The sequence below is a fragment of the Alosa pseudoharengus genome, unplaced genomic scaffold, assembly GCF_046254945.1.
Source record: "Alosa pseudoharengus isolate Yale_2024_CS ecotype anadromous, Long Island Sound unplaced genomic scaffold, YU_APseudo_1.1 YU_APseudo_1.1_scf_11, whole genome shotgun sequence".
Classification (NCBI taxonomy): Eukaryota; Metazoa; Chordata; class Actinopteri; order Clupeiformes; family Clupeidae; genus Alosa; species Alosa pseudoharengus.
The window spans coordinates 35,239,222-35,266,496 of record NW_027468576.1 but is presented as its reverse complement, the minus strand read 5'-3'; the positions used below and the strand labels follow the sequence as shown (position 1 = coordinate 35,266,496).

Genomic DNA, 27,275 nt, shown 5'->3' with positions numbered 1-27,275 from the left:
TAACAAGGGATACCATCTTGCAAAAGTTGTTGTCCCCAATTGAACCAAGTCTGTAAATGCCCACTTTCACACATGACCCAAACAGAGCTACAAAACTAGCAATGTTCAGAAGGCATAAATAACAACTTGGAGCTTACTACTCGCTGTCCATACATATTACCTATTGCAACCTCATCAGAGGAAACTTTTCTTTCTGATACATCAGCCATATCTCCATTATAACCAGTCAGACAATGAAATTAGTGCAACACTCAACCAGAAAAAAATCTTGAAAGTGCCTTTACTTTACTACAACAAAAATGATCTTACATGAAACAGAGAAGCTGGAAAGATTGTACTTTAGTCTTTAATGCATTCATTCATTACCATCACACCACATTCATATTTTATCATCCAGAGACATCCAGAGACAATCTATATGACCATGATATATACCACGTCTTTTTCAACTGTTATATTCACTCACACACTTCCATGGGGATATCTGATGTTATGCTATCATGAGGTCCTCCAGCATTGCAGCAATATCAATGTGTGGGCTGCTGGGTCCTCCATCACTGTGTGCTCTCATCGCCCCCTGTAGGCTCTTAGCTGCCTTCTTCAGCTCTCCCGGGACACCAGTGTCTTTGTCTTTGCCTGCCTCTCTCAGGCAGAAGAGCACATCATTCACCTCACCCTCAATTGGGCGGGAAAACACCCGAGGGAAGACCTCCCGCAGAGTCCCCATCACCTTCTGTCGTAAGGACGTGTCTCGGCACACCAGATTCAACATGAACACCCCTGAGATGGAGTAAATGCAGAAAAAAAGGAACTAGAAGTTAGAATTTGTAGACAAGGTACAATGGAGAGAATGAGTATTTTTTTTAATCTACTGATGAGTTACTAGAGTTTCAGTAACTCTAAACAAAACTAAATGAGTATAGTAGACCTATTCAAATGGTGGTAAATTAAGCACTTCTATTTAGAGGAAATAGACATCAAAACAAAAGGCCTTTAAATGCAGAAGTCATGAGCAATAATACACATCAAACCTCGTGAACTTAGCAAGCGGAACACTTTTTCCAGTAGGGCCTTTTCTACAAAGGCAGGCGGAGGGCAGCTCATTCCAAGGCTGGGGTCTTTACTGTCAACGTCAAACATGATGACGTCATAAGAATGTCCGCCTATAAATAGAGCAGAGTTGTAATGTCAGAGGAAGTAAAATAAGGGAGAGATATTTTTAGAGCAAGATACATCCAACAAAACCGTAACAGTTCTACAGACAGGGATAGCCAACACAAACTCATTACAGTTGCCTCCCTGACTCACAGTCACTGTCATTCACTCTAACTACACACCCATGAAGACATGTTGCCCATTTTTTTCTATTTACCCCACTCTTTACTCAATCCTTCTCTCTTTTTTAAAGTATGTTTGTGGGCTTTTTGCCTTCATTGAAATAGGACCGTGAAAAGAGTGACAGGAAGCGAATGGGACAGATAGAGATAGAGATCGGGATAGGGTGGGATCGAGTGGGATCAGGTGGGATTGAGTTGGATCTGGAAATGACTTGGATCTGACTTGAACCCCCCCCCCCCCCCCATTCCTTCTCTTACCCTGGCTTTCCAGAGAGGCAATATGGGCCAGCCCATCATCCAGAGTGACTCTCAGTCTGTCACTCGGCTGGAACTCGAACCAGGTTTTAGCCAGGTCGAGTACTGCAGGGTCCAACTCCACCACATCCACTTGGGACGATGGGACAAAGTCATGCACAAACTGGGCCAGTCCCCCTCCTCCCAGTCCAACCAGCAACACAGATATGGGTTGATCTGTAGAAATATGATCGATTGTTAACCACATATTGGTGGGAGCACACATCTTAAACACACAGCCACAACTAGAGAAACTGTGGACGGCAAAAAGATCAATATCATACCTTTGTTGCCACTTGTGTTCAACCCTAACAAGGCCAAACCTGCGACCATGACTTCGTGATGAGTGCAGCACAGGACACTGTGATCTACAGGTGGGGGACTGGTAGGATCAGAACCCGAAGCACTGGGAGGGGCTTGTGAAGCTGTAGGATTTGGTTTCCTCTTATTCTTCTTCTTGCGTGCTGCAGACGCTGGAACAAAAGAGAGCATCATGGGAAGTTTGGTGTGCACACATTGGAGAAATAGGACTGAGGTATGCTATTATTAGTGATCTAGCTATGTATCTGCTCACATGGCCTTAAGCTTTGTAGCATAGGGCAGTACAGGAAAAGAGCATAATAAAGTATGAATGTGTGTATAAATCAATCAGCACTGTGTAAATGTACAGAGGAATCCTTTATAAAAAATTGTGATACTGTGTCATAAATAGCCATACATTATGTTATACAACGATTTTACATGTTGACAATTATAGCCAGCCACTTTAACATGTCTAAGCCAACATACACTCACAATGTAAATGACCCTGATGACCCTTCACGTTCATGCCTACCATCAGGCCCTCATGATCCCTGCAGTGCAGAAAAGTGGTCTTTTTATGATCCCATCTCACCTTTTGCCGGTGTGCGGAGGCGACTTTCAGACTGGACCAGCTGATCATTCTTCAGGAAGATCAGTCGGCGGTAAAGATTGCCGTCCTCTCCTCTGACATCCTCCACAGAGTACTCCCCCGTGAGCTCACTGAGCCCCTTCCCCACTACTTTCCGCCAACCCAGATCCCCTCCGACAGACAGAAAGGGCACCTATGCAGCAATGAGGATATACTGTATTAGTTAGCCATGGTGACTAACTACAAGTGTTGCACTGTGCGTGTCACATGGCAATCTCTACCTGCTGATTGGCTGGCATCCCTGGAGGAGCGAGTTCCATCACCATTGGTGAGAGCTCTGCTTGAATGGCCTGCATGTCCTGATACTCTTGGTCTCGGTGCATAGACACAACAACTAGGCGTCTGAAATTGGCACTGGCCGCTAACTGCGCACGGCCCTCAGCAGATCCATAGAGCCAATCAGACTCACGACCTTGTGGCACTGTGGATTAATTTCAGGATATATTTGTCAAGAGATATAACTTACCGCAATTTGACAGCCCGCAGAGGAGTTACAACACATTGAGAACATGAACCCAGACAATCAGTACTGTGCTGTGCAGACATACACCATGGTTTATGTTGCCATAAATATATTAAACAAATATATTGTTAATAACATATAACATAACATAATAACATGACATAGCATGAGAAATAAATGAAAAACATATTAAAATAAAAGAAATTACAAAAATTCAGCATAGTCTCACAGACAAGAAGAACATGCTGACAGCTGACCATTTAGCTGAAATGTTCAGTTTTTTTGTTTGTTTGTTTGTTTTTGCGAGCATTGAGAACTGTACATTAGTTGTACAATGTTTAGCTTTGCAGACAGAAACTCTTACCTATGAAGATTGCGAAATGATTGAGACGTGGCACTTTGGCACTGGGTGGGCTGTCCTGCACTGTGAGGGTGTACCGAGGCAATCCTGTGGCTGAGTGGCACAACGTGAGAGAGGGGCTGCTGGCCGAGTCTGTGCCTCCACGGAGCTTCTGCTGTAAGAGGGCATAAGCCTGCCTCTCTTTTACCGCAGCCAGAAGGTCAGGCACAGTTGACAGTCTTTTCGGGGCACCATCTTCCCCCAAGCACATCTCCAGCACCAGAAAAGGGGGTGGCTGCCGAAACTTGGTGCAGACAAGAACAAAGACTGGCAGAGCAAATGTGGAGTCAGAATCGGAGTCCTGGTCCTCCTCCTTGGCCAGGCAGTGAAGCCTTATGGCCCAGCCTGCACTGGAGAAGTGATCCACAGCTAGACGCACCACATGCTCCTGAGCCAGAGTAATGCAGACATACCGCCCCCCAACGGCCAGCACTCTACTAATCTCTGTCAGCATCCTCTTGGCCAGTGCACCCTCTTCTTCGGAGGCCATGGCATCGAAGGTACTTTTATCTAATGCCACCTGATAGCTGCCATCCTCAAAACCTGTCTGAGTGGCGTCTATTAGTTGGAAAGTCAAGCCTGGCCGGCGTTCAGCATTACGCTGGTTCATGTGTGACACTACCGTCTCGCTGATGTCAATGTTGGTGAGCTGCCGATAGCCCACATCATAGAGTTGTTCGCTCAACTCCGAGTTACCACAACCCACTACTAGTACCTGTATTGGAACAACACGGGATTACACAAGAAATACATGCCAAGGATAAAAACCTTTACATTTGCCATGCAATTTAGGAAGTTACCGATGTTTAAATATTTTACCTGATCAGGAGGTTTGATGTATTTGTGCAGCACTCCACAGAGAGAATGATAGTCGCCATACCATTCGAATGCCTTCTCTCCACGTTTACGAAAAAAACGCTCCCAGTAGTCCGCCGAGCTAAGCTCTTCTGCAGTGCGGGGCAATAAACTCATCCTTTCAAAGTCCTCAAACTACTCTCTAATGAAATATAGGTAGCATGAAGAAAAATGCCATCAAGTGCTCTTGTTGGATGTCAGCTACAGTAAACAACAGTCGCTGCACAGCAAGTTAATCAACTTTGGCAGCAACTTGATATTTTTTCTGACCGTTTTCCCTTGCGTATTTTCATAACAAAATTAATGATTTTTTTCTTAAAAATTAGCCTAGTTAATTAGTTCGGACAGTTGTTGTTTAGCCTTGCTGTCAGTGTCCACCGATACAACCACATGGATGGATGGCACGGCATGCATGGACGGCATGTCTACACAACCCGGACTCATTTCTTAGCGGTACATACACAGCAGGCTCTGATTGGTCAGTTTTGTCGATCAAGGAACCGGATGTATTTATCTTCCGGGCATTTATTTCCTCCAAGTTGCAAGCATGGCAGTGCCGGTTGGAAGATCAGTTGTTTTTGTTACTGGAAATGCCAAAAAACTAGAGGAGGTAAGAATTGCATTCGTCTGCTCGCTTGTTATACGACTGTTCAGTGACATACTTTTGAAGTTTGTAAGCCCCAGTGCCCAGTGGAATAACACTGTGCGGTTATAACATTCAATGACATGCGAGTAGGCTATTCTAGACTAATTCTAGACATGATGATATAAGTGTTAGATGTTCCTGTGATGTCCCTTTGAACAGGTTATCCAGATTCTTGGAGACAAGTTCCCTTATAAACTGATCTCGAAAAAGATTGACCGTGAGTGGCTGCTGTATGATCATGAAATTATTGAGTACAGTACTTTTAGTTATAAATGGGTAATTCTAACATGAGTTGTTAATATTTTAGTACCAGAATATCAAGGAGAGCCGGATGACATCTCCATTCAGAAATGTAAAGAGGCAGCTAAACTAGTAAGTAAAATGTGTCAAACCTGTTTTATGTGTGTAGCCTTGAACCGAAGATACAAAAACAACAACAGATCCATTTTCACCATTGTATTTTTCTACAGGTTGATGGACCAGTCATTGTAGAGGATACCTGTCTATGTTTTAAAGCTCTTGGTGGTCTGCCTGGGCCTTATATGTGAGTTCGTTTATTTATTTGCATGCACGCACAAACACACACACACACATAAACACACCCACACACACATACACACACAGTACACATGCACACAAACACACACGCCCACACATGCATACACACACAGGTATGCACACATGCACATGCACATGCTCACATGAACAAACACACATACACACACATGCACACACACATAAAAACACACACACACACACACACACATAAAAACACACACATACAGCCAAGCAGGCACACACACACACACTCACATACATACACACACAGTACAGATGCGCGAAAACACGCACACACACGTCATGCACATGCACATGCTCGCACGCACAAACACACATACACACACCTTAACACACATGCAGACACACACACATAAACATACACATACACACACGTAAAAACACACACATACAGCCAAGCAGGCACACACACACACAGTACACATGCACGCAAACACACGCACATGCATACACACAGGCGCGCACACATGCACATTCATGCACACACAAACATACACACACAGTACACATGCACACAAACCCGCACGCACGCACATGCATACACACACAGGTACGCACACATGCTCACACGCATAAACACACATACACACACCCCATTATCCCCACACACACACTCACAAGTGAACACACACACACACAGAAGTACACAAAAGCAAACGCACACACTCATTTACATACACAAAATTTGCAAGGGTAGGGGATAGCCTGACAGCATCATACTCAATTCGCCTTTATTTGGACAGTGAAGAGTGAGACAGGAAGTAGGCGGGAGAGAGAGATGGGGTGGGACCGGGATATGACCGCAGGTCGGAATCGAACCTGGGTGCCCGTGGGCACTTGGACCCGTATGTGGTACGAGCGCTGTAACCTGTTGGGCCCAGTGTTTCCTCTATGTTGATTTGGTAGTGGCGGCCCCCCACGGTTTAATTTTCTTCCCCCACGGTATCAGAAATGGGGCAGACGTACAATAGTCGCAGTTGCCTTTCAAAATTCATTGTGCAGACCGGTTGTAGATTCTCCAAATATACAGCTCAATCACAACTGAAAATAATGCCTCATTGTGTGTGAATAGAGGTGAATACATATAATTGTTTGTGTTGCAGCGAAGTGTCAGTTGTCAGTTCCGTGGGACAGGGTGGGGGGATGGGGGGGGGGGGGGGTTCGGACAGGCCTGCCCCCACTGCTTAAAAAAATCCTAGAGGAAACACTGGTTGGGCCACAGCGCCCCAGCATCATACTCAATTCTAGTCAGAATTTGAGTCTGATACTGCTCCATTGGGGCGTGATTATGGGGCGTGTTTCAACCGATACAAGGGGAAAAATGCCTCTGCACTCAATTGGACAGACCTAACCAATCAAAGCAAAGAAATAGTTTATTGTGAGCTGTAGGAAGAACACCCGAACCATCCTTCTACTCCACAAATGCCTTAACATTGTTTTCTGGCCTTTTTTTAACGTTTTTGCGCTGTGAGTATCTTGTACAACACGTGAAAATCTTAGACCACATTTATACGTAGCAGGGTAGGCAATTCGGAAAAAATTGAAAATATTTGTGTTTTCCTACGTGTAAACAGGTCTTAGAAGCCATTTGTCTAGCTTCTAGTGACATCGTTTTAGTTGCAAACAAAATCCACGGAAGCATGTTCAGATGACGTGATGGACTAGGCAGTGATCTGTCCATCATCGTACAAAGCCCACCCTGACAATTTCATTGGTCCGATCAGCTCTGGTTCGGGGATAGTTGCTCCTTAGTGGAACAATTCCAGACCGAACTTCCCGACCTTAAATGTTGTGGGCGGGGCTAAGTTTGGCCGGCTTCCAGGCTAGGATGGAGTAGGAGATGGAGACAAATTGACAAGTGTGATTTATTTTTGTGGAGAGAATGTGCAGGACTGAGCGGTGGTCATATTTTGTACCGCTTTGCGGTTCATTTAGTTATCATTATTATTAATTGCCAGAAAGCCATTATTGGTGCCTTTCCCCTTGAAACATTTTCTGTTTGTTTTTCTTGTGTAGAAAATGGTTCCTGGATAAGCTGAAGCCAGAAGGTTAGTAAGTTTATTACTCTTAGATAGTCCTGAAACATGACTGTGATGTAACATAATTATTTTTAAACCATCATTTTGACTTGACCCAACCTCTGTTCTCTTTTTCCCATTATGCTCAGGACTGAACAAACTCTTGGCAGGTTTTGAGGATAAATCTGCCTGGGCTCTTTGCACGTTTGCTTTTTGTGCTGGAAAAGACGAGCCTGTACAGTTATTTAGGGGGAAAACTGAGGTAGGTGTATTGCCATACTGTAGCCTACCATCAATCAATTAATAAATCAATCAATCACACACAAATGGTTAGTTTCACCATCACCGTGTACTAGCTGATTATGTTTGATAACTATATGTTATTATTAATGACTAGATTCAGCAGCACCTAGACAAATTGGAAAAAGAGTACAAAACCAAAATACATTTTTTGATCCTTGAAACTATGTTTCACTTTAAAACTACACCACTTCAACAGATCATATTAACAAAATGTTACTGTGGGCAGAAGACTGGATCACACAAGGACATTCTGCAATATGTTAAAATGTTGATGTCGAAGAAAGCACAGAATTATCATAATTTTAGTAGAAATAGAAGGTATTTGAATTTAGGCCAAATTGAGTCAAACATAAATTTAGTAATTTAGCTAACCTAGTTGAACTTGTTTAGCAGAGGAAATACTTCAGATATGCATCAAATTAAATAACAGCCTAGCCTACTAACAACATTTTCAGATACAATTTAAACATCATAACAACTGATTAACCACTAAAGTTTTCTATCAACAAATGTCATAGTTCAAGAGGGTTTCATTTTTATGCCTTGTGAAACAAAGCACTTTGCCTGATTTTAAAATTACCCACATACACGTATCCTGCATGATTACTTAAACAGACTTTGTGTTACAGGGGCGCATTGTTGAGCCCAGAGGACCCCGAGATTTTGGATGGGACCCTTGTTTCCAACCAGATGGCTTTGACAAGACGTGAGTTTGTGCTTTGTCAACTACAGGGATTGTGTCCTAAATATATGGCCACTAGAGGGCAGTATATCTTCAGAATGATAAGAGTTGGCTCTGAGAATTATGATTTGTAGCAACATTGTATTAATATTCCATTTGTTGCATGATTCATAGTACAGTTAACTGTGGTACGGGTACCACTGGTGGTACACGGACTTTAGTGGTACTTCAGGAGTAGGCTTGGGTATCGAATATCGAGTATTGGTTGGAACCGGGACTATCTTTGCGATTTTCCCGGAATCGTTCAAAAGTTTAAATTTCGATTCCTAGTTTCGATTCCCAGTCCGCCGACCGGAAGAAGAAACGGCTGAACACCACACCAAGCGCATAGTTCATAGAATTAAAATTCATGGAGAAGGTCAGACTATTTCATTCAAAAGCAGGGTTCCCGCGAATCCTTAAATAGTCTTAAATACAACTGAATTTTCAAAAGAGAGGTATTAAATGTGCGTATGGGACCGCCAGCGAGTGCAAGAGAGCGAGTGATGTCTCAATCCAGTTTCGTGTATTTAAAACGCAATTGTATAAGTGACTAGGCTATTAGGCTACGGGAGGAAGTGTAGTGGTTGCAGAGTGAAGATGTTTTTCACGGGTGTGGTTAAAGGTGTGAAAACGGTAATAATACAGTAGGCCTAGGCCTATGTACAAAATAATATGCCGTAGCTGAGGCCAGAGAGATATACAGGTAGCCTACGTGGAATGAGGAAGCCTACGGTAGAATGAGCGGGAGAAAGAGCGATAGGTTGGCCATACGTTCGGATTTAGGCCGGACATATTGATTTTAAAAGCCCTGTCCGGCGTCCGGCACAGCCTCAAGCCGGACGCTCATTTGTTCTCCTTTTTGGAGTTGCGCTTGGCATCTAAAATCGTTGCTCGGATGCAGCATCGTTTCACAAACTATGGACGCGAAGACTGCTGCTCAAATTATGTGCAGTGCGTCGCAATCAGGAGGAAATACTGTATGTTAAGTTGATTATGTTTGCATCTTTCCAGCGTGTGTTGCTGGCCTAGCCTGGAAGAAAATGTTATAGCCTACCTGTAATATCTGCCAGCAGCTTGCTTGCCAGCGTTTCCCAGTAGGCTAGGCCTACTTAGCAAAAGTTGTGAACTATAACCGCATATTTTTTGAATGTCGGCGACTGGCTACATAAAAAAAAAACGTGCGTTCATAATACGTGCGTGCTTAAGATGAAACCAGCAGTTTTCAGCAGGATCACGCGAGGAGGACCTGTCTCTTAATTAATTTAAAACAAGTCAGTGGTTTACGATTCAGTCAAGCTTTGGTTGGTTTAGATACAACTGGTATGCAAAATGTAAAGTAGTGGATTAACTTTAATTTGCTGTGCTGCATATTGGACAATAGATGCACATAGTACATTATATAAAGTAGGCTTATTAAAATATGTAAATAGCTTAGTCTAACTTTGAAAAAATATTGAAGGGAATCCAGTCCAGTGCACATGTCTTTGGCAAGTAGCCTAGGCTACTACAGACACAGGTGAAGAACAGTCAGCCTCAGCAGTAAGCAAAACCACAGCCAGCTTCAAAAGCAAGCAGCCCAGACCCTAAAATTGGGCATTTATAGCTTTGAAGGTAATTCACACACAATTATTTTTCTTTCGCCAAAATATATTTGGTAACTTCTGTAGACATCCAAAATGGAGTGGGGGTTAAAATTAGTAGGGGAAAAAAACTATTGCATAAAGTCATATATATCTTTTTGCCGTGGTATAGTCTTAAGTTTCATTTAGATGTCTTGAAAAGGTCTTAAAAGTCTTTAAATTTGCACTTGGAAAATGTGCAGATACCCTGAGAAAGACCGTTGGTTAGCTTGCTCATTTAAAATATCCTAAACTTTTTTTGACCCTGCCTCTTAAAAAAATCGGAATCGAGAATCGTTAGGAACCGGAATCGAAATAAGAAATCGGAATTGGAATCGGAATCGTTCAAATTCAAACGATACCCAACCCTATTCAGGAGTCTCCGAGATGACGAAATGATCACTTCAAATTTTATCAAAATATATATAATGCAAAATCCTTAACCATGCTGAAGTTAAATATAAACTGTGTTTTGTCTTATTTGAAAAAAAAAAAAAAAACACGCAAAACAGTATGTACACTGTAAAATATGTAGTGAAATGGTTCTATACTTCTGTATTTTAATGCCGGTCATAATGGTGGTACTTTAGCCAGTTGTTTTCTGAGGTGGTACTCATTGTGAAAAGTTTGAGAACCACTGGCATAGTAGTTTATCAGTGCACTTGCTCACAGTCTCACAGTTTATCAGTAATACATTTATCAGTGTACACAAGTATACAGGCTGTAATCATAGGTATGATACTGTATAATGATGGAAAATTATAAATAGTTAAGGTTAACAAAAAATGTTTCACGATTCACTAAATGTGGCTTCCCTGAGGCTTATTGCTTAATGTTAAAGTACCAAACCTCTGTATCCTCTGAACTCTCTCCTCTTGAGATTTCCATTCTCCCTCATACCCAAGACAATCTACTTCAGTCTAGTATTTAATGCCCAGGGAGAACCAAAAATGAAAGCCTTTAAACTTCTGAGACATGCATAATATTTTTCCCATTCGGATTTGTAATGAAGGGTCATGAGCTGACCGGAGCGATATATGAAATGGCAGGGATTGTGTACATGCAAGTCTGCACCTAGAGTACCCTCCAGAATTATTGGCACCTCGGCTGAAGTTGACTAAAAAACAGTATAAAAAATAATGATTTATTGTAATCTCACAATGGAAAAAATAGGAAAAATCCAACCTTGAAGGGAAGCTAATTTATTTTGAGAAAAAGGAAAATCTCATAAAGAAATAAATATTTTTAAGAAAAACATGTTACTGCCATTATTGTTTATACAGTTTTTTTTAGTCAACTTTAGCAGAGGTGCCAATAATTCTGGAGGGTACTGTATATTCACAATGATGTCATTTTGTTTTTATTATGCAGAGCTTTAGTATCTACTGTATATTCACAATGATGCCATTATGGTTTTAGCTATGCGGAGCTTCCCAAAGAGGTGAAGAACACCATCTCTCATCGGTACCGGGCTCTGGCTGCCATGTCCGAACACTTCTCTCAGTTGAATGACACGCCTGATACCAAGAGGACAAAGCATGGGGACTGACCATAAGCCATTCACAAGCTAAAATAATTGTCATAACAATCGTTGCATACAAGAACATAGTTGTTTGACCAGAACACTAGTTGTTTGACCAGAACTGATTATGTTGAAAGCCATATACTGTAACTTTTTATATTAAAAAAAAGGACACTCCGTCGCTTGCCTGTTTTTAATAAATCCGTTTTCTTCACCCACTGAAGATTTTATGTTTTTTGTTTTGTTTTCATCAGGTACATAGTTGTGGTGGATAGAGCTGGTTCTTGATTACGATGAATTGTGTTTTTATATCATGTCGAGTAGCTGGACCCAGATCTGTTGCATTCTATCTAAATAGAGAATCTCAAAGAGAATAACATCACTGCAAGATATCAAACTAGTTGTTTTTGGATGTCCATGGATAATCATCCATAACTGATGGCATAGTATATAAACAAAGTGTGTTTAAAAGGCCATTGAAAATCTGCATGGCAGTGAAAGTGACTATCTGGATGACTGGAAATAACATTATACAGTATGTGGCTTTTTCCACATGGCGTTTAGTCATTAAGGAATGTTTAGTACCTAAGAAGTTCTTGCCACTTCAGCATAAGTGATAAATGGATAAGCCGTCTCAGTCCACAAATTTACATCTGGTCTGGTACAATACTACACCGTCTGTTTGTTCATATGGAATTGGTCTTCAGAAACATGTTGCATGCTGTACCATTCTGTTGTACCATTCTGTTTGGCCGTTTTCAGGTGGTACTCAATTCATTTGTCTCTGCAGCAGCCTGTGCCTTTGGCTGCTCTGCCCTCCCTTGAGAGAAGTTAAGGAATGTCTTTACAGGTGGGGTTACAACTACTGTAGAAAAAAAAAGATTTACAAGAGTCTAACCTCTTCTCCAAGCATGTTATGTTTGTACATTGCACAGTTACATTTAGTGATGATAAATGACTAGTAGGGCATTTAGAGTCCTGTAAGATGCATTATATACTGCATATTGTCCCATACTCATGTGTTGTGTCCTATTTATCTTGGTACCTTGATAACTCCCAAAAAGTAAATACTCTTGTATTACAGGTTTTTGACTGTAGATAGATGTTTACACGAATTGAACCTCAGTCATAACCACATACTTACATAAAACCTACAAAAGAAGAAGCTAATACACAGCATACGCATGATGAGGAAGAACAGATACTTCTGTAAAAAGACTAGTAAAAGTATAAGTAGTTATTCAACTTCTTTACTCAAGTAAAAGTGACAAAGTACAGGCTCTGAAATGTATTTGAAGTATAAACAACAACTATAACAACAAGTATAAACTTAACAACTACAGTATTACACTGTCCCTATGACATTTCATTAAAAAAAAATTGCCTACTACCAAGCCAAACAGAGAAACAAACATTCTGTTTGAGGTAAGCTCGTTGGCCTAGAAGGACATTGTCTGAATGACCTGGGAGATATTTAAGGAGGAAAAGCAAACAAAATATAAGAGATAATTTAATAAATAATAGATGTTTTATATATATATATATATATAATCTGATGTTTTGTCATCTGTACACATTCTGAAAAAGCACTGAATTCGACATAGAAGTTTTCCATGCCGTCGTGTAACCATGGTTTTGTCACGGCCCCTTTGGTGGCAACCCCCTTTTTGCATCATAATTGCTGTCCTATCCATTTTGATTGAAATCTGCCTTGATGTTGGGAAAGCACACAATGACCTCAAATAAAAAAAATGATAACAATTATCAATTATCAAAAACATTAAGACATAAGTAACAAGCCAGTTTTGAAAATGTAAGGAGTGAAGTAGAAAGTTGTGAGAAAAATAAAGTAGGCCTACCTGAAAATGCTACTTAAGTACGAATTTGTAATCCGTTACTTCCCATCTCCGGATGAGCGTCACGGTTAAAGTGAGTCCAGAAATAGAGGAATCAGAGAATCATGTTCAAAATGGCTGTTTATGAGTTTACAACCCTTTTACTCTCAGGAGACCACCACAAGCCGAACCAAAACAAAGCTAGTGAAGTGGACTAGAAATGTGGAAGGACTCCAAAGTTTGTAACATCATTCAATATGTTGAAATGAGTAATCAGATTGAACTTGTCTACCTCAGTCCTGTAAAGACTGCACAACATGCAGGTTTATGGGCCCCTACAGTGAACCCTATATTTCAAGAACGGACATCGGTTGAAAATAAATCTCAACCCTGTCATGAGACATAAATAATGACTTCGACCTTAATTAAGCTGGATGCATTCTCTATGGCAGTTATTAGTCTGCAGTCGGAGCTATGAACAGGAATGCTTGGTAGTGGTGCCTAAGGAAAGAATGTGAAAATAACTACCTGAGGTGTGTGTCACAAACAAAGCCAGAGCCACTTATCATTACTCGTAGTATGGCAGCCAAATGTTAAAGCTATTCCAGGTATTTGGGAGACGGCGCACAGGCTGTCCCTTCCAGAGCCACATCAAACCCACAGACAGGCCAAGAGCTTAGCTTCCCCACAGACTCACAGTAGGCATCCCATAAAAACCAGGGGTGGAGGTGCTGTGACTTCCCAGTTACAATATCCCTCAATTAAGCACAACAGTGTTAGATTTTTCAGATACTTCCTCTCTGTCTTTCCTGTGTATAAGTAAACATGTTGTTTGGGATGCTGGACTTCATGGGGTTGGAGGGGTGTCTGGGAAAGCTTCCTGTAAATGCTTGTGGTGGTCTGTTAGTTCAGACACTATTTCCTGACAAACTGTAGTTGCCATGAAAAAGGGTTTGCACCATACCAACCATAGAGAGACAACCATATAGTTCATATTATTATTTTGCAACATACCTAGAGAGGTTTATGGGTATATGGTATAGATATATCATTGTATATTGTTTATGTTATTCACTGCATTATTATATATTTAATCATTTATTGATTTAATCCTCAATCCTCAATAGTTTGCTATACACCCACACGTGCAAGACCACTGACTGATTTCACGCGAGAAAGTGACGCACAGGCTCAATTACAGGGCACTGCTGCAAGGAATAATCATAATCACACACACACACACACACACACACACACACACACACACACACACACACACACACACACATACTGTATTCTCTCTTTTTTTTCTCGCTCTCTCCCAGCAAGACATCCAATAAAGAAGAAGGAACTCATTAAACAGGTCGTTATCAGTGGCACTGATTTTATGCGTGAGAAAGACAACCACATCCCGTCTGTTTACAGGAACACCTGGCATTCCACTTGTTGGTTTAAGCGGGCACTGTTTACACCTTGGTAATGTGGAATGAGTATGAATGTTACGTCCTGTTTACAGCTGTGCTGATTGGATTGCAGGACACTTGCAAAAGAAAACAGAAAGAGCATGGAGAGAGAGGAACAAGACGTCTGGTATCAAACCAAGGTCCAAACTTGGAATCTCCTCCACCTCCCTGGATAATTGGTTGAAAATGTCCTCAATGGTCTCCTGGGTTTAGTTGTCCATCAATCAGTAAAGTCACCTTTAGGAGGAGAACCCTTGACCCATTGAGACCCTGTGTAAGGAAAGAAATGTCTCTGATAGATGTCTTCGGAAACCAGAAAAACAGGTGCAGGTGCAGAGATGAAAAGAAAGGTTTTTACTGAGTCAGTGGGCAATAACCTCGTCTCAGCCGCTTTGAAATGACAATGAAGATGTGAGTGAGGGGTCTGACTAGAATAATTGTGCTGGATTCACATGCAAGTCACGTTTTACCGCCCGTGCAGTGCATCTTATTTACAACATGACTCAGTCTTTCCCTCAACATTGTAATCAAACCACCTTCCAACACAAACTGCGTTTAATGACAAGCTAATTAACTTGGCTCGGTTTGCAGTTGGCCTGAAAGACAGGATTTAATGGCCCCTCACAAGAGCGGATCTTGGTTTGGCACTGAATATTTGTTCTCCCAGGTCATGCCCAATTTAACTTCGCTTATTTGTGACATGGTTTGGGAGAGGTCAAGGGAGACGTGATTTAGGACCCATGTAATGATAATATCCACAACTCACAGAATTCTAGGTTTGAGTTAACTTACAACACAGATGTTACAGGTAAATCAAATTCAAGGCTCTAACGCTTGCATACAAAGTAGTCTCCGGTTCTGCTCCCACCTACTTGAATGCCCTCATACAGACATACTCTAGACCAGTGTTTCTCAAAGTGTGGTCCGGGGACCACTGGTGGTCCGCAAGCTAGCCCAAGTGGTCCGTGAGCAGACGTAGGAAAATATAATATAGATGAGTTGTTTGCAACCAACTTGTATGTAAATCCAAACATTTCTGCAACACTGCCTATGTAAGCCATGCCAGTTTAAATCATATGAATTCTCTGACACAATAAGCAAGGTGCAAATACAATCAAAGTGGTTCAGTGACTAGGCCTATTGTGTAATTTACTATTGAAGTAGGTCTACTTTTTTTTTTTAGCTAGGTGGTCCGTGAGCCTTTTTTTATTGATTAAGTGGTCCTTGGTCTGAAAAAGTTTGAGAAACACTGCTCTAGACCGCTGTGCTCCTCAGACGAACGATGTCTAGCTCTACCACCGGTACGCTCAGGCCAATCCAAACTTTTCTCATCTGTTGTTCCTCGTTGGTGGAACACAAAGTTCCTACAAGGGCAGGGACATCCCTCTCCATTTTCAAAAAACTCCTGAAGACCCAGCTCTTTAGAGAACATCTCCTCTCATAACACCACTTACAACAAGTCTTGCTGATCTTAGCACTCACCAGCCGTCTTGAACTGACACGTAACTGTTAAAAACAGCACTCACTGATGCACTTATTCTTACTGTACTCTACCGTTTTTTGAATTGTCCTAAAATTGTTGAGAATTGCTTTAAAACTTAAACTGTTTACCATGTTGTTAGTCGCTTTGGCTACAAATGCGTCAGCCAAATGAAATGTAATGTAAGGTAATGTAAGGTAAATCAAGTATCTCCAAGGCTTTTTAATATGGCCATATAGAGAGTTGTGTGTAATCCCATAAACTAGACTCATGCATCCTATCTGTACATGCTCTGTGCCTGTGTAAGGACAGAGTTATACAAATGGTTCTGTGTGATTGCTGGGGACTCTTCTGGTGCTGATGAGGTTCTGCAGGCGCATCTGGGAGGCATCAGTCATACGTTTGGGAGCAGTTCCTGTCAGCCCTCCACGGCTCTCCACAGTCATTTATAACCCTGAACTTCACTTTGTGTTGAAACACATATACACATCATATCAGCAGAACCATCTTCCTCTACATGCACTCCCCCACCCCAGAGAGCTTCCAAAGCCCAGAGAAGGGTATGACACACTGGATTATCCATCCGGATCATCCAGGGAAAGAAAAATACCTTCCTTAAAAACGGAATTCAGGGCTTGTGGAATGTCTGTTCCTCTCATTAGGGATGCAGCTCTACTTACTTTCAGTGACTCTCGCCCCCCCCCCCCCCCTCTCTCTTTCTCTGTGGTTTCAAGCTTTATACACTTCAGAGGAAGAACAGGAGCTTTATGGAGTAGTCTGAACATTGGCACATGGTAACTGTGAATACAGTAGAGGACTGTCCTTTGTAGGATGCTTCACAGTGTCTTGTTTGTTCTATGAGATTATTCCATGAATAATAAGGAGTTCCCAAAGCAAACATGCATGCATCCAAACTGATCTTTACTTGAATACCAGATATGTACAGTATGGTATCAATAATGTTTTTTTGTATAAACATATTGAATGAATATAACTGTGAAATCAGGCCAATAGTGAGGAGAACTTGGACAGAACAATATTTTTCAGGACTGCACTCCTCTAGCTCAGTGGTGTTGAAGGACAACAGGGGTTTTCCTGGCCGTGGTGAAAAAAAAAAGATCATCAATTTGATCAATTGATTGATCATTTAGCCCATAGTGCAAATAACCTGTGAAATCAGGCCAATAGTGAGGAGAACTTGGACAGAACAATCTTTTTCAGGACTGCACTCCTCTAGCTTAGTGGTGTTGAAGGACAACAGGGGTTTTCCTGGCCGTGGTGAAAAAAAAAAGATCATCAATTTGATCAATTGATTGATCATTTAGCCCATAGTGCAAATAACCTGTTGAAAAAGTCTCATGAGAGGAGTTATTATAGGGATTATATAGGGATTGTCAAAGTTTTTTTTTTTTTTTTTTTTTTTCCCCCGTCATCTACTTCCTGAATTTTTGGTCAACGATACCCGGGACACCGAACCACCGGGGCACATGAAATTTGGTGGGTATGTAGTCCCACTAGACTTTTACGGAAAAATTTCGTTTCGTCCCCGGGGTCCACTCCCCCCCCCCCCCCCGTGCTGGGCCCCCCGAACCGCAAAAAAAGCAGTTTTTCCTAAATAACTACCTGAACCGTGGCACTGAGGATGAAGAATCTTTTATGGTATGTTGGTCTCAAGGGCCCACATCAACCTGGCCCATAATCACTCATTTGTGATTTGCACCCCCCGGTAAAAAATGAAAATGCAATGTTATTCAGCTTTAATCGCCCCTATCTTCAGTTAAGATGTTCAGAACTGCACCACATTTGATGTGTATGATTAACCTAGCATTCTCTGGGGGTATGCCAAGTTTCGTAGAATTTCATCCATGGGGGGGTCTAAAAAAAATTAGGTTATGTGTACATTTAGTGACTGTACACTCATTGGCCTGTAGATGGCGGTGCACACATTCACACACACACAGGCACCCACATACTATCGGTATTAGAACGGCCAATACATAATTACAAATTCAGTAGTATTAAAAGAAAGCCAAAATAAATATTCATCATCATCATCATGGCTGCATTTCCAGTATTGGCGATAAGTAGTCATTTGTGCACTAGATGGCGCATCGTTGCAGTGAGACGTAATTTTATTGGAAGTTAAAAGTGGGTTGGAAAAACAATGGACGCTTCCTACAAGGACTTTACCGCAGAGAACGTCTAATAAGGATAGGACAATGTTCACATGAAATGTAATTCCCATTTCTTCTTGAAGCCGAAATAAATCTGAGGATGTTTATCGGACATGCTTGGTTTTTACTGCAGGTACATTAATCTTATAATATCAATAATTGCATTTGTAGAAAACTAAATGCGGTTATACCAAGGAAAATGGATAGCATCACTGTAATTGTATCTTTCGACTGTCATTTGTTGCACGTGCTACAAAAATCATTCTGTGCAATGGAAGATTTACCAACGTTACACCGGTCTGATACAGTTTTGCCTATACTATAGGCCTACATGCGTGAGACTGAGACGCCTGTTTATTTTGTTTTAAGTGCGTGCAGGGTGTGAGAGGGGAATCGATGTGCTTTGATTCCAGGTAGTTGTAGTCTGTGAAATTAAAAAGCACGTGTGTGTGAAGTATCCAAACAATGACACCTCCATTTCATTATGGCTGATTTAGCAACACATAAGCTACTGTGTAGTGGGTCCCATTTGGCTACTTCATTCGCGCTTTCCTTGACTCATGGAGCTGCGTGAATTTTATTACAACTTTTTGCCACGATATGGCAGTTTAAGTCCGCTTGATACTGTAAGGCGTAGGCTACGCCATTGGTTTCCCAAGGAGATTTTATTTGTGTCGCCAGCATAGCCTATTGACAATTTATGTTGTAAATAGGCCTACCTTATAAGCCTACCTGTACTGTAGCTTAGGGAAGCTAACAGCTTTCTATTAGGATCTAGTTTGTTAGTTACAGTTTTGTCATAACTCCCTGATGCATTTTTGCATTTAGAATAGCCAGAGCGTGGATATCTCAATCGGAAAATTAAACAATATCGGGTGCCTATAGACTAGGCTGGGTGAACCCAGCCTGATCTGCCCACTATTTATTTTTTGATTTCTTAAAAGATTGAGCTTGGTTTGGTGAAAGCCAGACTAGCCATGGACCTCAGTTACACAATGCAAGGGAACATGAATCAGCCTATATTTGCACGAACAATAACGGACAACAGCTCTTCAACTTTGGCCCGTTAAAATGTGAACTAGCGACGCATTTCATCAAGGCCCATTTGGACATGTCAGTTATTTGCACCACTAGATGTAAAATAGCATTTCGTTTCAGACTACTGTTACTTAATTTGTGCATTAACAATAACGTTTCAGACTACTGTCACTTAATTTGTGCATTGACAATAAAGCAAAGTGGAACTGACAGATATGTTTTTGTTTATTTATAAATAAATAAATAAATAAAATTATGCTGATACCTTTTGCTTTTTCCAAATACAATGTACAGGTGTAAGTGACCTTTCATCAATCCAGTTGCAATGGATGAACTGTGATGAACTGCCCTACTTGTAATTGTTTAGAGATTTTAAAGGTTTTATAACAATGCTACATCTTCTTTGGCTATTAGGCTACAATCTATTCACCTTTTCAGCACCAGTAGGCTACTTTCTGTGCAGCCGCACACACACAATCAGGCATGCCAAACAAGCATACACAAAAGTTTAAAGGGTGGAGGATGGAGTAAAATATGGAGACAAATTGAAGTGTGATTTATTTTCGCGGAACGGATGTACAGGACTGAGCGGCGGTCATGTTTTGTACCGCTATGCGGTACATCTAGTTTTGAAAATGATTCTTGGGGGTGGCTGGATCAGAGGTCATAAATAGGCAGATATGTCCACTCTGTATCTGGAGTTTTAAGACAAATTTAAATATGTGCTGTTCTCTTTTTTCTGCACATATATTTCACAGCTGGCTGATAAAAAGGCACAGCCCCAAATCATTTTCAAGTATGGACAGAGAGCCTCATCTTCTCACTTGGCACAAGAAAATTCCACGAGGAGTGAGGTCTCAAGGATACCTGCTTTATAGATCTCAGGCACAGAGTAAACATCCCAGCGCTTGCCTCCAAACTCTTCTCACTGTGGCCAATGACTGATAAGTATCCAACACAGTCCTTCATTCCTTCATTTGTTCTAAAGAATGGCCCATAGCCTACAGGCATGAACACGCTCCTGAGTTTGAAACAGTTGCGCTAAAGTAAGGCTAAGTTGATCTTTAGAACATGCAACTTTTTTTTTTAATTATATTTTTTCTAATCAGAAACAAAAGGCAAATTGTGAACATATTTATGACAGGCCAGGCCTAATAAAAAAAAAGATTGACTAGATTAGTTGGTGAAATATGAACAAGAAAAGAAAGAGAGCCGCGAAACTGGATTTCCATGTCGCATTTCTTCTGGAAGCTTCTTCTGACAGATTATGCTGACAGACTCGTCTTATCTAGCCTAATAGACAGCGCAGGCAATTTGAATACAGCTGTTTTGACCTCCAGTCAGCTGATGAGAACAGGAAGAATAGACAATCCGCAGATCACAGCAGACAACATTACACGGAACGTTCTGTCCTCCTCTGGACATATCTGAAGAGCAGTTATATTTTGGCTTAGGGAAAGTGAAAAGAAAACTCTCCCTGTGACATTATTTGCTTGCAGGAGAACGTGTCCCCGGAACAAACAGACCAAAGGTACACATAGGTGAGCTATATCTATAGCACTGGCCTTGTTGTGGTCTTGTCTTGTTCGTCTTGCATCTCTGGTGGCGGTGTGAATGGTAGATAGCCAGCTAACGTTAGCTAGTTTGGCAGTTCTGTTAACGTCAGGCTAACGCTTGCTCACTCTGTTAATTCTACAATCATGTGCAGTCATTGATGTTTTGTAGCAGTTAAGTTGAACATTTAAATGTAATTGTGTTAATTCAGTGAGAGGGTAATTGAACAATTCAGGGTAGCCATGAAGCTAGCTGGCTAGTTGCTATACCTAATGTTAACGTTGGCGTTTGTTAGCCAACGTCAATTAACGTTACGCTTGAATTATATGAAAGAAAGTAACGTTAACGTTATAACAGTAACATCAAGATGACCTAAGATGTTGGTCATTAGCTATTTCAAGTCTTACGGCAATTCGACGTCAGTGATGTCACGTTAGAGTACATTTTACTGTTTACTGTAAAATCACATCCCCACAGTTTTAGTCAGCTAGCAAGCTATTATCTCACAGGCTTGTCAGATTGCTTTTGTCTATGTTGTCTGAAATCAGTGGATGAACAACATCCTGACTTCAGCTGTCGGGTCAGAGTTTAAGTCCTGAGGCAACCATGCTTACTCAATCTGGTTGTGGGGCAATTGATTTATATTAAAGTGATTTAAAGGTTAATTCTAGAAATTAGGACGTTTTTGTTGTCCTTTTCCGTCACACAGCAGCACTGTGTAGCCAGTTTTGGATGTGTACACACAACTGGAATCGTGTCAACATAGCGGACAGAAGTTTAATCTGAACTTTTATCATAGAACCACGACTGTTTGAGACGTGTTGAATTGTCACTTTGTAGAGCCACAGAACAAAATGAGCTGTGTATAATTGTGAGTCTACATCATTTGTGAGTCACTGAGTGAGTGAGTGAGTCTGTCTGTCACTACAGTACTGCCCCATCAGTCATTAGACTCCATCCTTTGTCCTGTCCATTGGCTCATCTCCATCTTTCAGTTCAACATGCTCATGTGTGAAAGCACATTCAACGGCTGACCACCCTCAAAACGTAGGCTCATGGTCACCAAATTGATCTTATACAATTGGTTGTCCAGCAGCTATGCTGGATTACTGGAGTACTTCTGTCTTTACTTCCCCCTCTGTCTGCCTGCATTTCTTCCTCTCTCTCCTTGTTGTTGCCTCAGATAGACCCCTGTCCCCAGCCACACTCCCCTCCTCTACTGTATTCTGGGAAATTCCGAGGCACCTCTGGCCAGGGGAGAGGCCGTTTTCCGACTGCGCTGTCAAAAGGAGACAGGAAAAAAAGCCCTCCCCCAGTTTGAGCACAGTGGACTCAATGGTATCTGTCGCGCAGGTGCAGCCTGGGGTGGAGTGGGTGAGACGTTTTTTAGCTGGGGGAAGATGGCGTCATTATGCAAACACTCAGAATGCATGGTGCTGAATCAAGATTTCAGTCTTGTCCCTGTCACTGAATCAGTCTCAGAAAACACTCTGCATGTCCCACACTCAGAGAGACAGGAAATACACAAAAGACTCACTTCCTCCTCACTCAAGACCTTCCATGACACTGATAAATCACTTCCTTCAGTGGGGCACAGCTTAAGGGCCTCTGGAACTGCAGGGGCCACTGCACAGCTGAGGATGTGTAAGAGAGCGTGTTCAAGTTTAACAGAGCAAGTGGCCTACTTTTTCCTTAACAAGGTTGCCAGTATAGTGAAGGTGACCCAAGACTCAGTAACCGCAATGTCTTATAGATTGCATGTGTCCTGTAGGGTCAGTAATGGGTTTTACATGCATCAGTGCAGACGGCTGAAGGGATGTTCTCACGGTCTTTTTCCACATTCTTATTTTTCTTTGATGTGCTCCAGCACCTGTGGAGAAGATTTCTTCTTAGTGGGTGTGTGTTTTCAAGTCCAAATGAAAGAAAAAGTGTAAAAAAAAATCGCAAGTAACACGGTGGGATCAAACAGTGGTTCGACCATGAATTTTTCATAGTTGTTAGAACTGACTTAGAATTGTTACTGATTTTGACCGTTTCTGTTGGCATGCTAGTAATGGTATGACATGAGAGTAAGATGTTTTGCAGAAAAGACTATGATTCACTAATAGTATTTCCCAGCCCTGATAGAAATGCATTTGAAGAGACACAAAAGAGCTCAACATACTTTGATGGACTTGATCGTCAGTGCCTTCACATCTGTTTCTGACTAAATGTAGTTCTTAATGGTCGTCACCGAACAAAAAGAACACTGAAAAGTTAAAGTTTTTTGCTAGCTTGTAAACTTTTCAAAGAAGTGTTGTAAACTTTTCAACTGAATGTGCAAATCAATCCATAGGTGCTGAATCACACCTGCTTTGGATTTTTTTGTTGTTATTTTGAATTAGGCATGCATGCTCATTCAAAGTGTAGGTGAAATGCATGTGCTTTAAAATCATGTGAACTTATAATATAATAGTGTAATAGTGATTGTGATCTCTAATAGTGATTGTCACTGATCAAGTTGTGCTGCTTTTGTTTGCCTGCAGAGGGAGCCAGAGAGGGAGGAGCCGCTTGACGACAGCATGCCTCCCAAATTCAAACGGCACCTCAACGACGAGGAGGTTACGGGCTCTGTGCGCAGCGAGAGGGTGAGACAGCACGGGGCAGTCTGGGGTGGGGTGGGGTACAGTACGGGGCAGTTTGGGTGAGGATGGGGGCAAGGGGAAGTCCAGATGGGTTTGGGTGAGGAGGGGGTAGTCTGGGTGGGGTGGGAATAGGGTATGGGGTATGGGGCAGTCTGGGTGGAGATGGGGCAGCCTGGGTGGGGTGGGTATGGGGTATGGGGCAGTCTGGGTGGGGATGGGGCAGCCTGGGCAGGATGGGGTATGGGGCAGTCTGGGTGGGGTGGGGATGGGGTATGGGGCAGTCTGGGTGGGGATGGGGTAGCCTGGGTAGGATGGGGTATGGGGCAGTCTGGGTGGGGATGGGGCAGCCTGGGTAGGATGGGGTATGGGGCAGCCTTGGTGGAGATGGGGCAGTCCGGGTAGGATGGGGTATGGGGCAGCCTTGGTGGAGATGGGGCAGTCTGGGTAGGATGGGGTATGGGGCAGCCTGGGTGGGGTGGGGTGGGGATGGGGTCCTCTTCTTCCTCCTCATCCTCCTCCTCCTCTCAGTTGCTCCACTGCGTTGGTAAGCAGCAACAAAGAGAGGAGCACAGGACCTCTTACATAACACATGCTGGCCACTCATACACACACACAAACAAACACACACACACACACACTCACTAACTAACTCTGTCCCACCGCAAATAATCGGTACCAGTCCACTCTTGCATCCTGTCTCCGCTCTCCCCTCATTGGCTTTCCTCTCCCGTTATGATCAAAAGGAAGTAGTGTGGATTGTTTTAGTACCAGACGTAATGATTGCTTTAAACAGACGATTGGTTCGAGACTGTGATGTGCTGATGCTATGCGGACACAGTAATAGCAGTGATTGAAAGTGTAAAGATAACCTATTGTCATATGCCAAGTGAAGATGAGATGTTTGAAATTCCTTTAGTTATACAAGAGCTTCATAAAGACATGGATGAGTATAATAGACTTTAAGGCTTTGGCTGGGAAGTCAAAACCAAGAGATCTCAAAAACTTTCACGAAGCCAAGGTATAGATATGATCACTTTATTATTGAAGACAGAGCAGCATCCATGAAAATCTTCTAGACAGCTTGGGCGATCTGAATGTCCAGAAAGAATTCCCCTGATGTGATGTAAAAAATGATTTAAAAGCTTCACGAGAAGAGCAACATCTGATCAATCTGAAGCTGATATAGTGTACCAAAGAACTGCATAATAATATCCGTTGATGTCACACTGTTGGAAGCACATCAGTTTCACTTTTCTGAAGACCTAAACTGCTTGCAGATTCAGCATCTTAGACTGAGAAAAAAACCACTCATAGTTATTCTGTCTTATCCTGTATTGCAGTGTCATATGAAGTGAGGCCAGCTGACCTGAGCAGCAGTCACACACAACAGTGCCTTGTGACAATTAATCAGAGGTTCCATTGCCTTGTAATATAATTAAAGGTGAACAGGGTCGGCATCTCAACATGTGCTGTCAGCACAAGGCTTCAGTTTTAAGGTCCTGTGAGCGCATCTGCAGGAAATCATGGAGGCTCTCCAGGGGCCTTTTGCTAAGCCCTCAGCCAAGCCCCTTAACCCTCCAGTATTTCCTCCTCTGTGTGGACTTTGACCAGACAGCCTCAAAGATGACTGCGGACCGTCTGAAGACCATAACAGACTGTTGACAAAGATCAGGCCTGTGCGGCATCTGTTGTCTTAGGTGTTGAGTGTTTGTGCTGGGATTCCATTCACGAGGGGAAAGGTTAGAAGTGTTGGTGTGACCTGAGTTAATTGTCTCACCCATGACCTCCTTAATCCACAGAGAAACTTGCTAGAGGAAGATTCTGATGAAGAGGAAGACTTCTTCCTGTGAGTTGTGTTTTCAGTCCCTTTGAATAAAGTGCAAAATAACAGACCATTTTACTAATTGTAAATAAATACATGTTTTTTTTTTTTTTGATTTAGGAGAGGACCCACAGGACCAAGATTTGGAGCAAAAAATGACAAAATCAGAAAGTAAGTCTAACACTATAAAAAATGCAGGATATCAGGATATACAGTGATATCAAATTGTCAAGAGACAGAAATTCTCTGTCAGAGTGAATATGGCATCTGTACACTTACAAGGGTAGAAAGGGAGAAATAGTCTCATATGGACACAGAGACATTCATATGCACACAGCCTTACAGATCATGGTGTACAGCCAGAAAGTTTTGTCACCTCCGAAAGGCTACTCTGATTGTCTCACTGTTTGTGTCTGATTATATAACGCTTCGTAAAAAGAAAAAGCAATAAAAAAGACCTTCCACAACTTTTCAGTGTTTCATAACAGGCCTCTTCGCCATCCTCATGAAACCTGGTGTGTGTGTGTGTGTGTGTGTGTGTGTGTGTGTGTGTGTGTGTGTGTGTGTGTGTGTGTGTGTGTGTGTGTGTGTGTGTGTGTGTGTGTGTGTGTGTGTGTGTGTGTGTGTGTGTGTGTGTGTGTGTGTGTGTGTGTGTGTGTGTGTGTGTGTGTGTGTGTGTGTGTGTGAGAGAGACACAAGTACAGAAGCAATTATTTTAATGGCAAACCGAAAAACAGCCAAGGACAGGGGGGTGACTGTCATCTCTCCCTGTTTTTCTCATAAAACCCCCCACCCTAGCCCATGTGCCCAAAACCAGCCCCAGACCTCTGCTCTCAAACCCTGACATGTGTCAGGTTTGTTTAGGTTACGACCTTGCCAACATGTTTGAGTTATTTTCCCAAAGGACTCTGCATTGCAGGGCTCGATAATGTTGTTACAGGCAGGCCTGTAAAGTCAAATTCTTCCTCCCTTTTTTATTTTTGTTCCTGCACTGCACTCCTCCTTTTGTTAAAAGTACTCGGAACGGAGATTTAATTAAGACCGAGAACATTGGGAAAGGGTTTGTTTTTATGAAGCTGGCGCTGCGTTTGTACTTTGGCACTGAGGACAAAAGAGAGGGAGGAGAGGGAAGAGAGGGAGGTAAAAGAGGAGGAGAGGGAGTGGCCGGAGGGAGGAGAGAAGGAGAGGAAGAGAGGGAGGAGAGGAAGAGAAGGAGGAGAGGGAGGTAAAAGAGGAAGAGAGGGAGCTGAAAGAGGAAGAGAGGGAGCGGCCAGAGGGAGCAGAGAGGAAGAGAAGGAGGAGAGGGAGGAGAGGAAGAGAAGGAGGAGAGGGAGGAGAGGAAGAGAAGGAGGAGAGGGAGCGGTCGGAGGGAGGTGAAAGAAGAGGCTGAATTCTTCTCTCCTTCGGTGTTTCCCTGCACTCTGCCCCCCAGCGGGGTATTGGGTTGAGTCGATGAGGCAGCAGGTACACACACACACACACACACACACACACACACACACACACACACACACACACACACACACACACACACACCCTGTGTTTTCCTGCCTCTACAGATGAAGTGGTGGTA

The 27,275-nt window shown here is 42.3% G+C and overlaps 3 protein-coding genes across 4 annotated transcripts in view; 2 read left to right on the top strand and 1 right to left on the bottom strand.

The window, feature by feature from the left end:
- Positions 1 to 263: 263 nt before the first annotated feature.
- On the bottom strand, positions 264 to 4,722 carry mettl13 (methyltransferase 13, eEF1A lysine and N-terminal methyltransferase). The gene is made up of 8 exons (XM_076277682.1): positions 4,266 to 4,722; positions 3,411 to 4,161; positions 2,805 to 3,004; positions 2,527 to 2,716; positions 1,916 to 2,104; positions 1,596 to 1,808; positions 1,032 to 1,163; positions 264 to 780 (listed from the first exon to the last, which is right to left on the bottom strand). The coding sequence occupies exons 1-8, from the start codon at positions 4,416 to 4,418 to the stop codon at positions 491 to 493; spliced, it is 2,118 nt and encodes a 705-aa protein (XP_076133797.1). The 5' UTR covers positions 4,419 to 4,722; the 3' UTR covers positions 264 to 490.
- A 109-nt stretch (positions 4,723 to 4,831) lies between these two features.
- Positions 4,832 to 11,930, top strand: itpa (inosine triphosphatase (nucleoside triphosphate pyrophosphatase)). Its single transcript, XM_076277681.1, has 8 exons — positions 4,832 to 4,911; positions 5,107 to 5,164; positions 5,255 to 5,319; positions 5,418 to 5,491; positions 7,543 to 7,574; positions 7,694 to 7,806; positions 8,477 to 8,553; positions 11,610 to 11,930. Exons 1-8 carry the CDS (start codon positions 4,849 to 4,851, stop codon positions 11,737 to 11,739), a joined length of 612 nt encoding a protein of 203 aa, XP_076133796.1. The 5' UTR covers positions 4,832 to 4,848; the 3' UTR covers positions 11,740 to 11,930.
- Positions 11,931 to 21,017: 9,087 nt separating this feature from the next.
- vamp4 (vesicle-associated membrane protein 4) overlaps positions 21,018 to 27,275 on the top strand; it is an 11,822-nt gene continuing 5,564 nt past the window's right edge. Inside the window, exons 1-4 of one of the 2 annotated variants that reach the window (XM_076279037.1) lie at positions 21,018 to 21,233; positions 23,782 to 23,883; positions 25,680 to 25,726; positions 25,823 to 25,873. In XM_076279037.1, the coding sequence (XP_076135152.1) occupies positions 23,818 to 23,883; positions 25,680 to 25,726; positions 25,823 to 25,873 (164 nt within the window). In that variant the 5' untranslated portion in view covers positions 21,018 to 21,233; positions 23,782 to 23,817. Of the gene's footprint in view, positions 21,244 to 23,781; positions 23,884 to 25,679; positions 25,727 to 25,822; positions 25,874 to 27,275 lie in introns of both variants that reach the window. The other variant, XM_076279036.1, reaches the window with a different exon arrangement.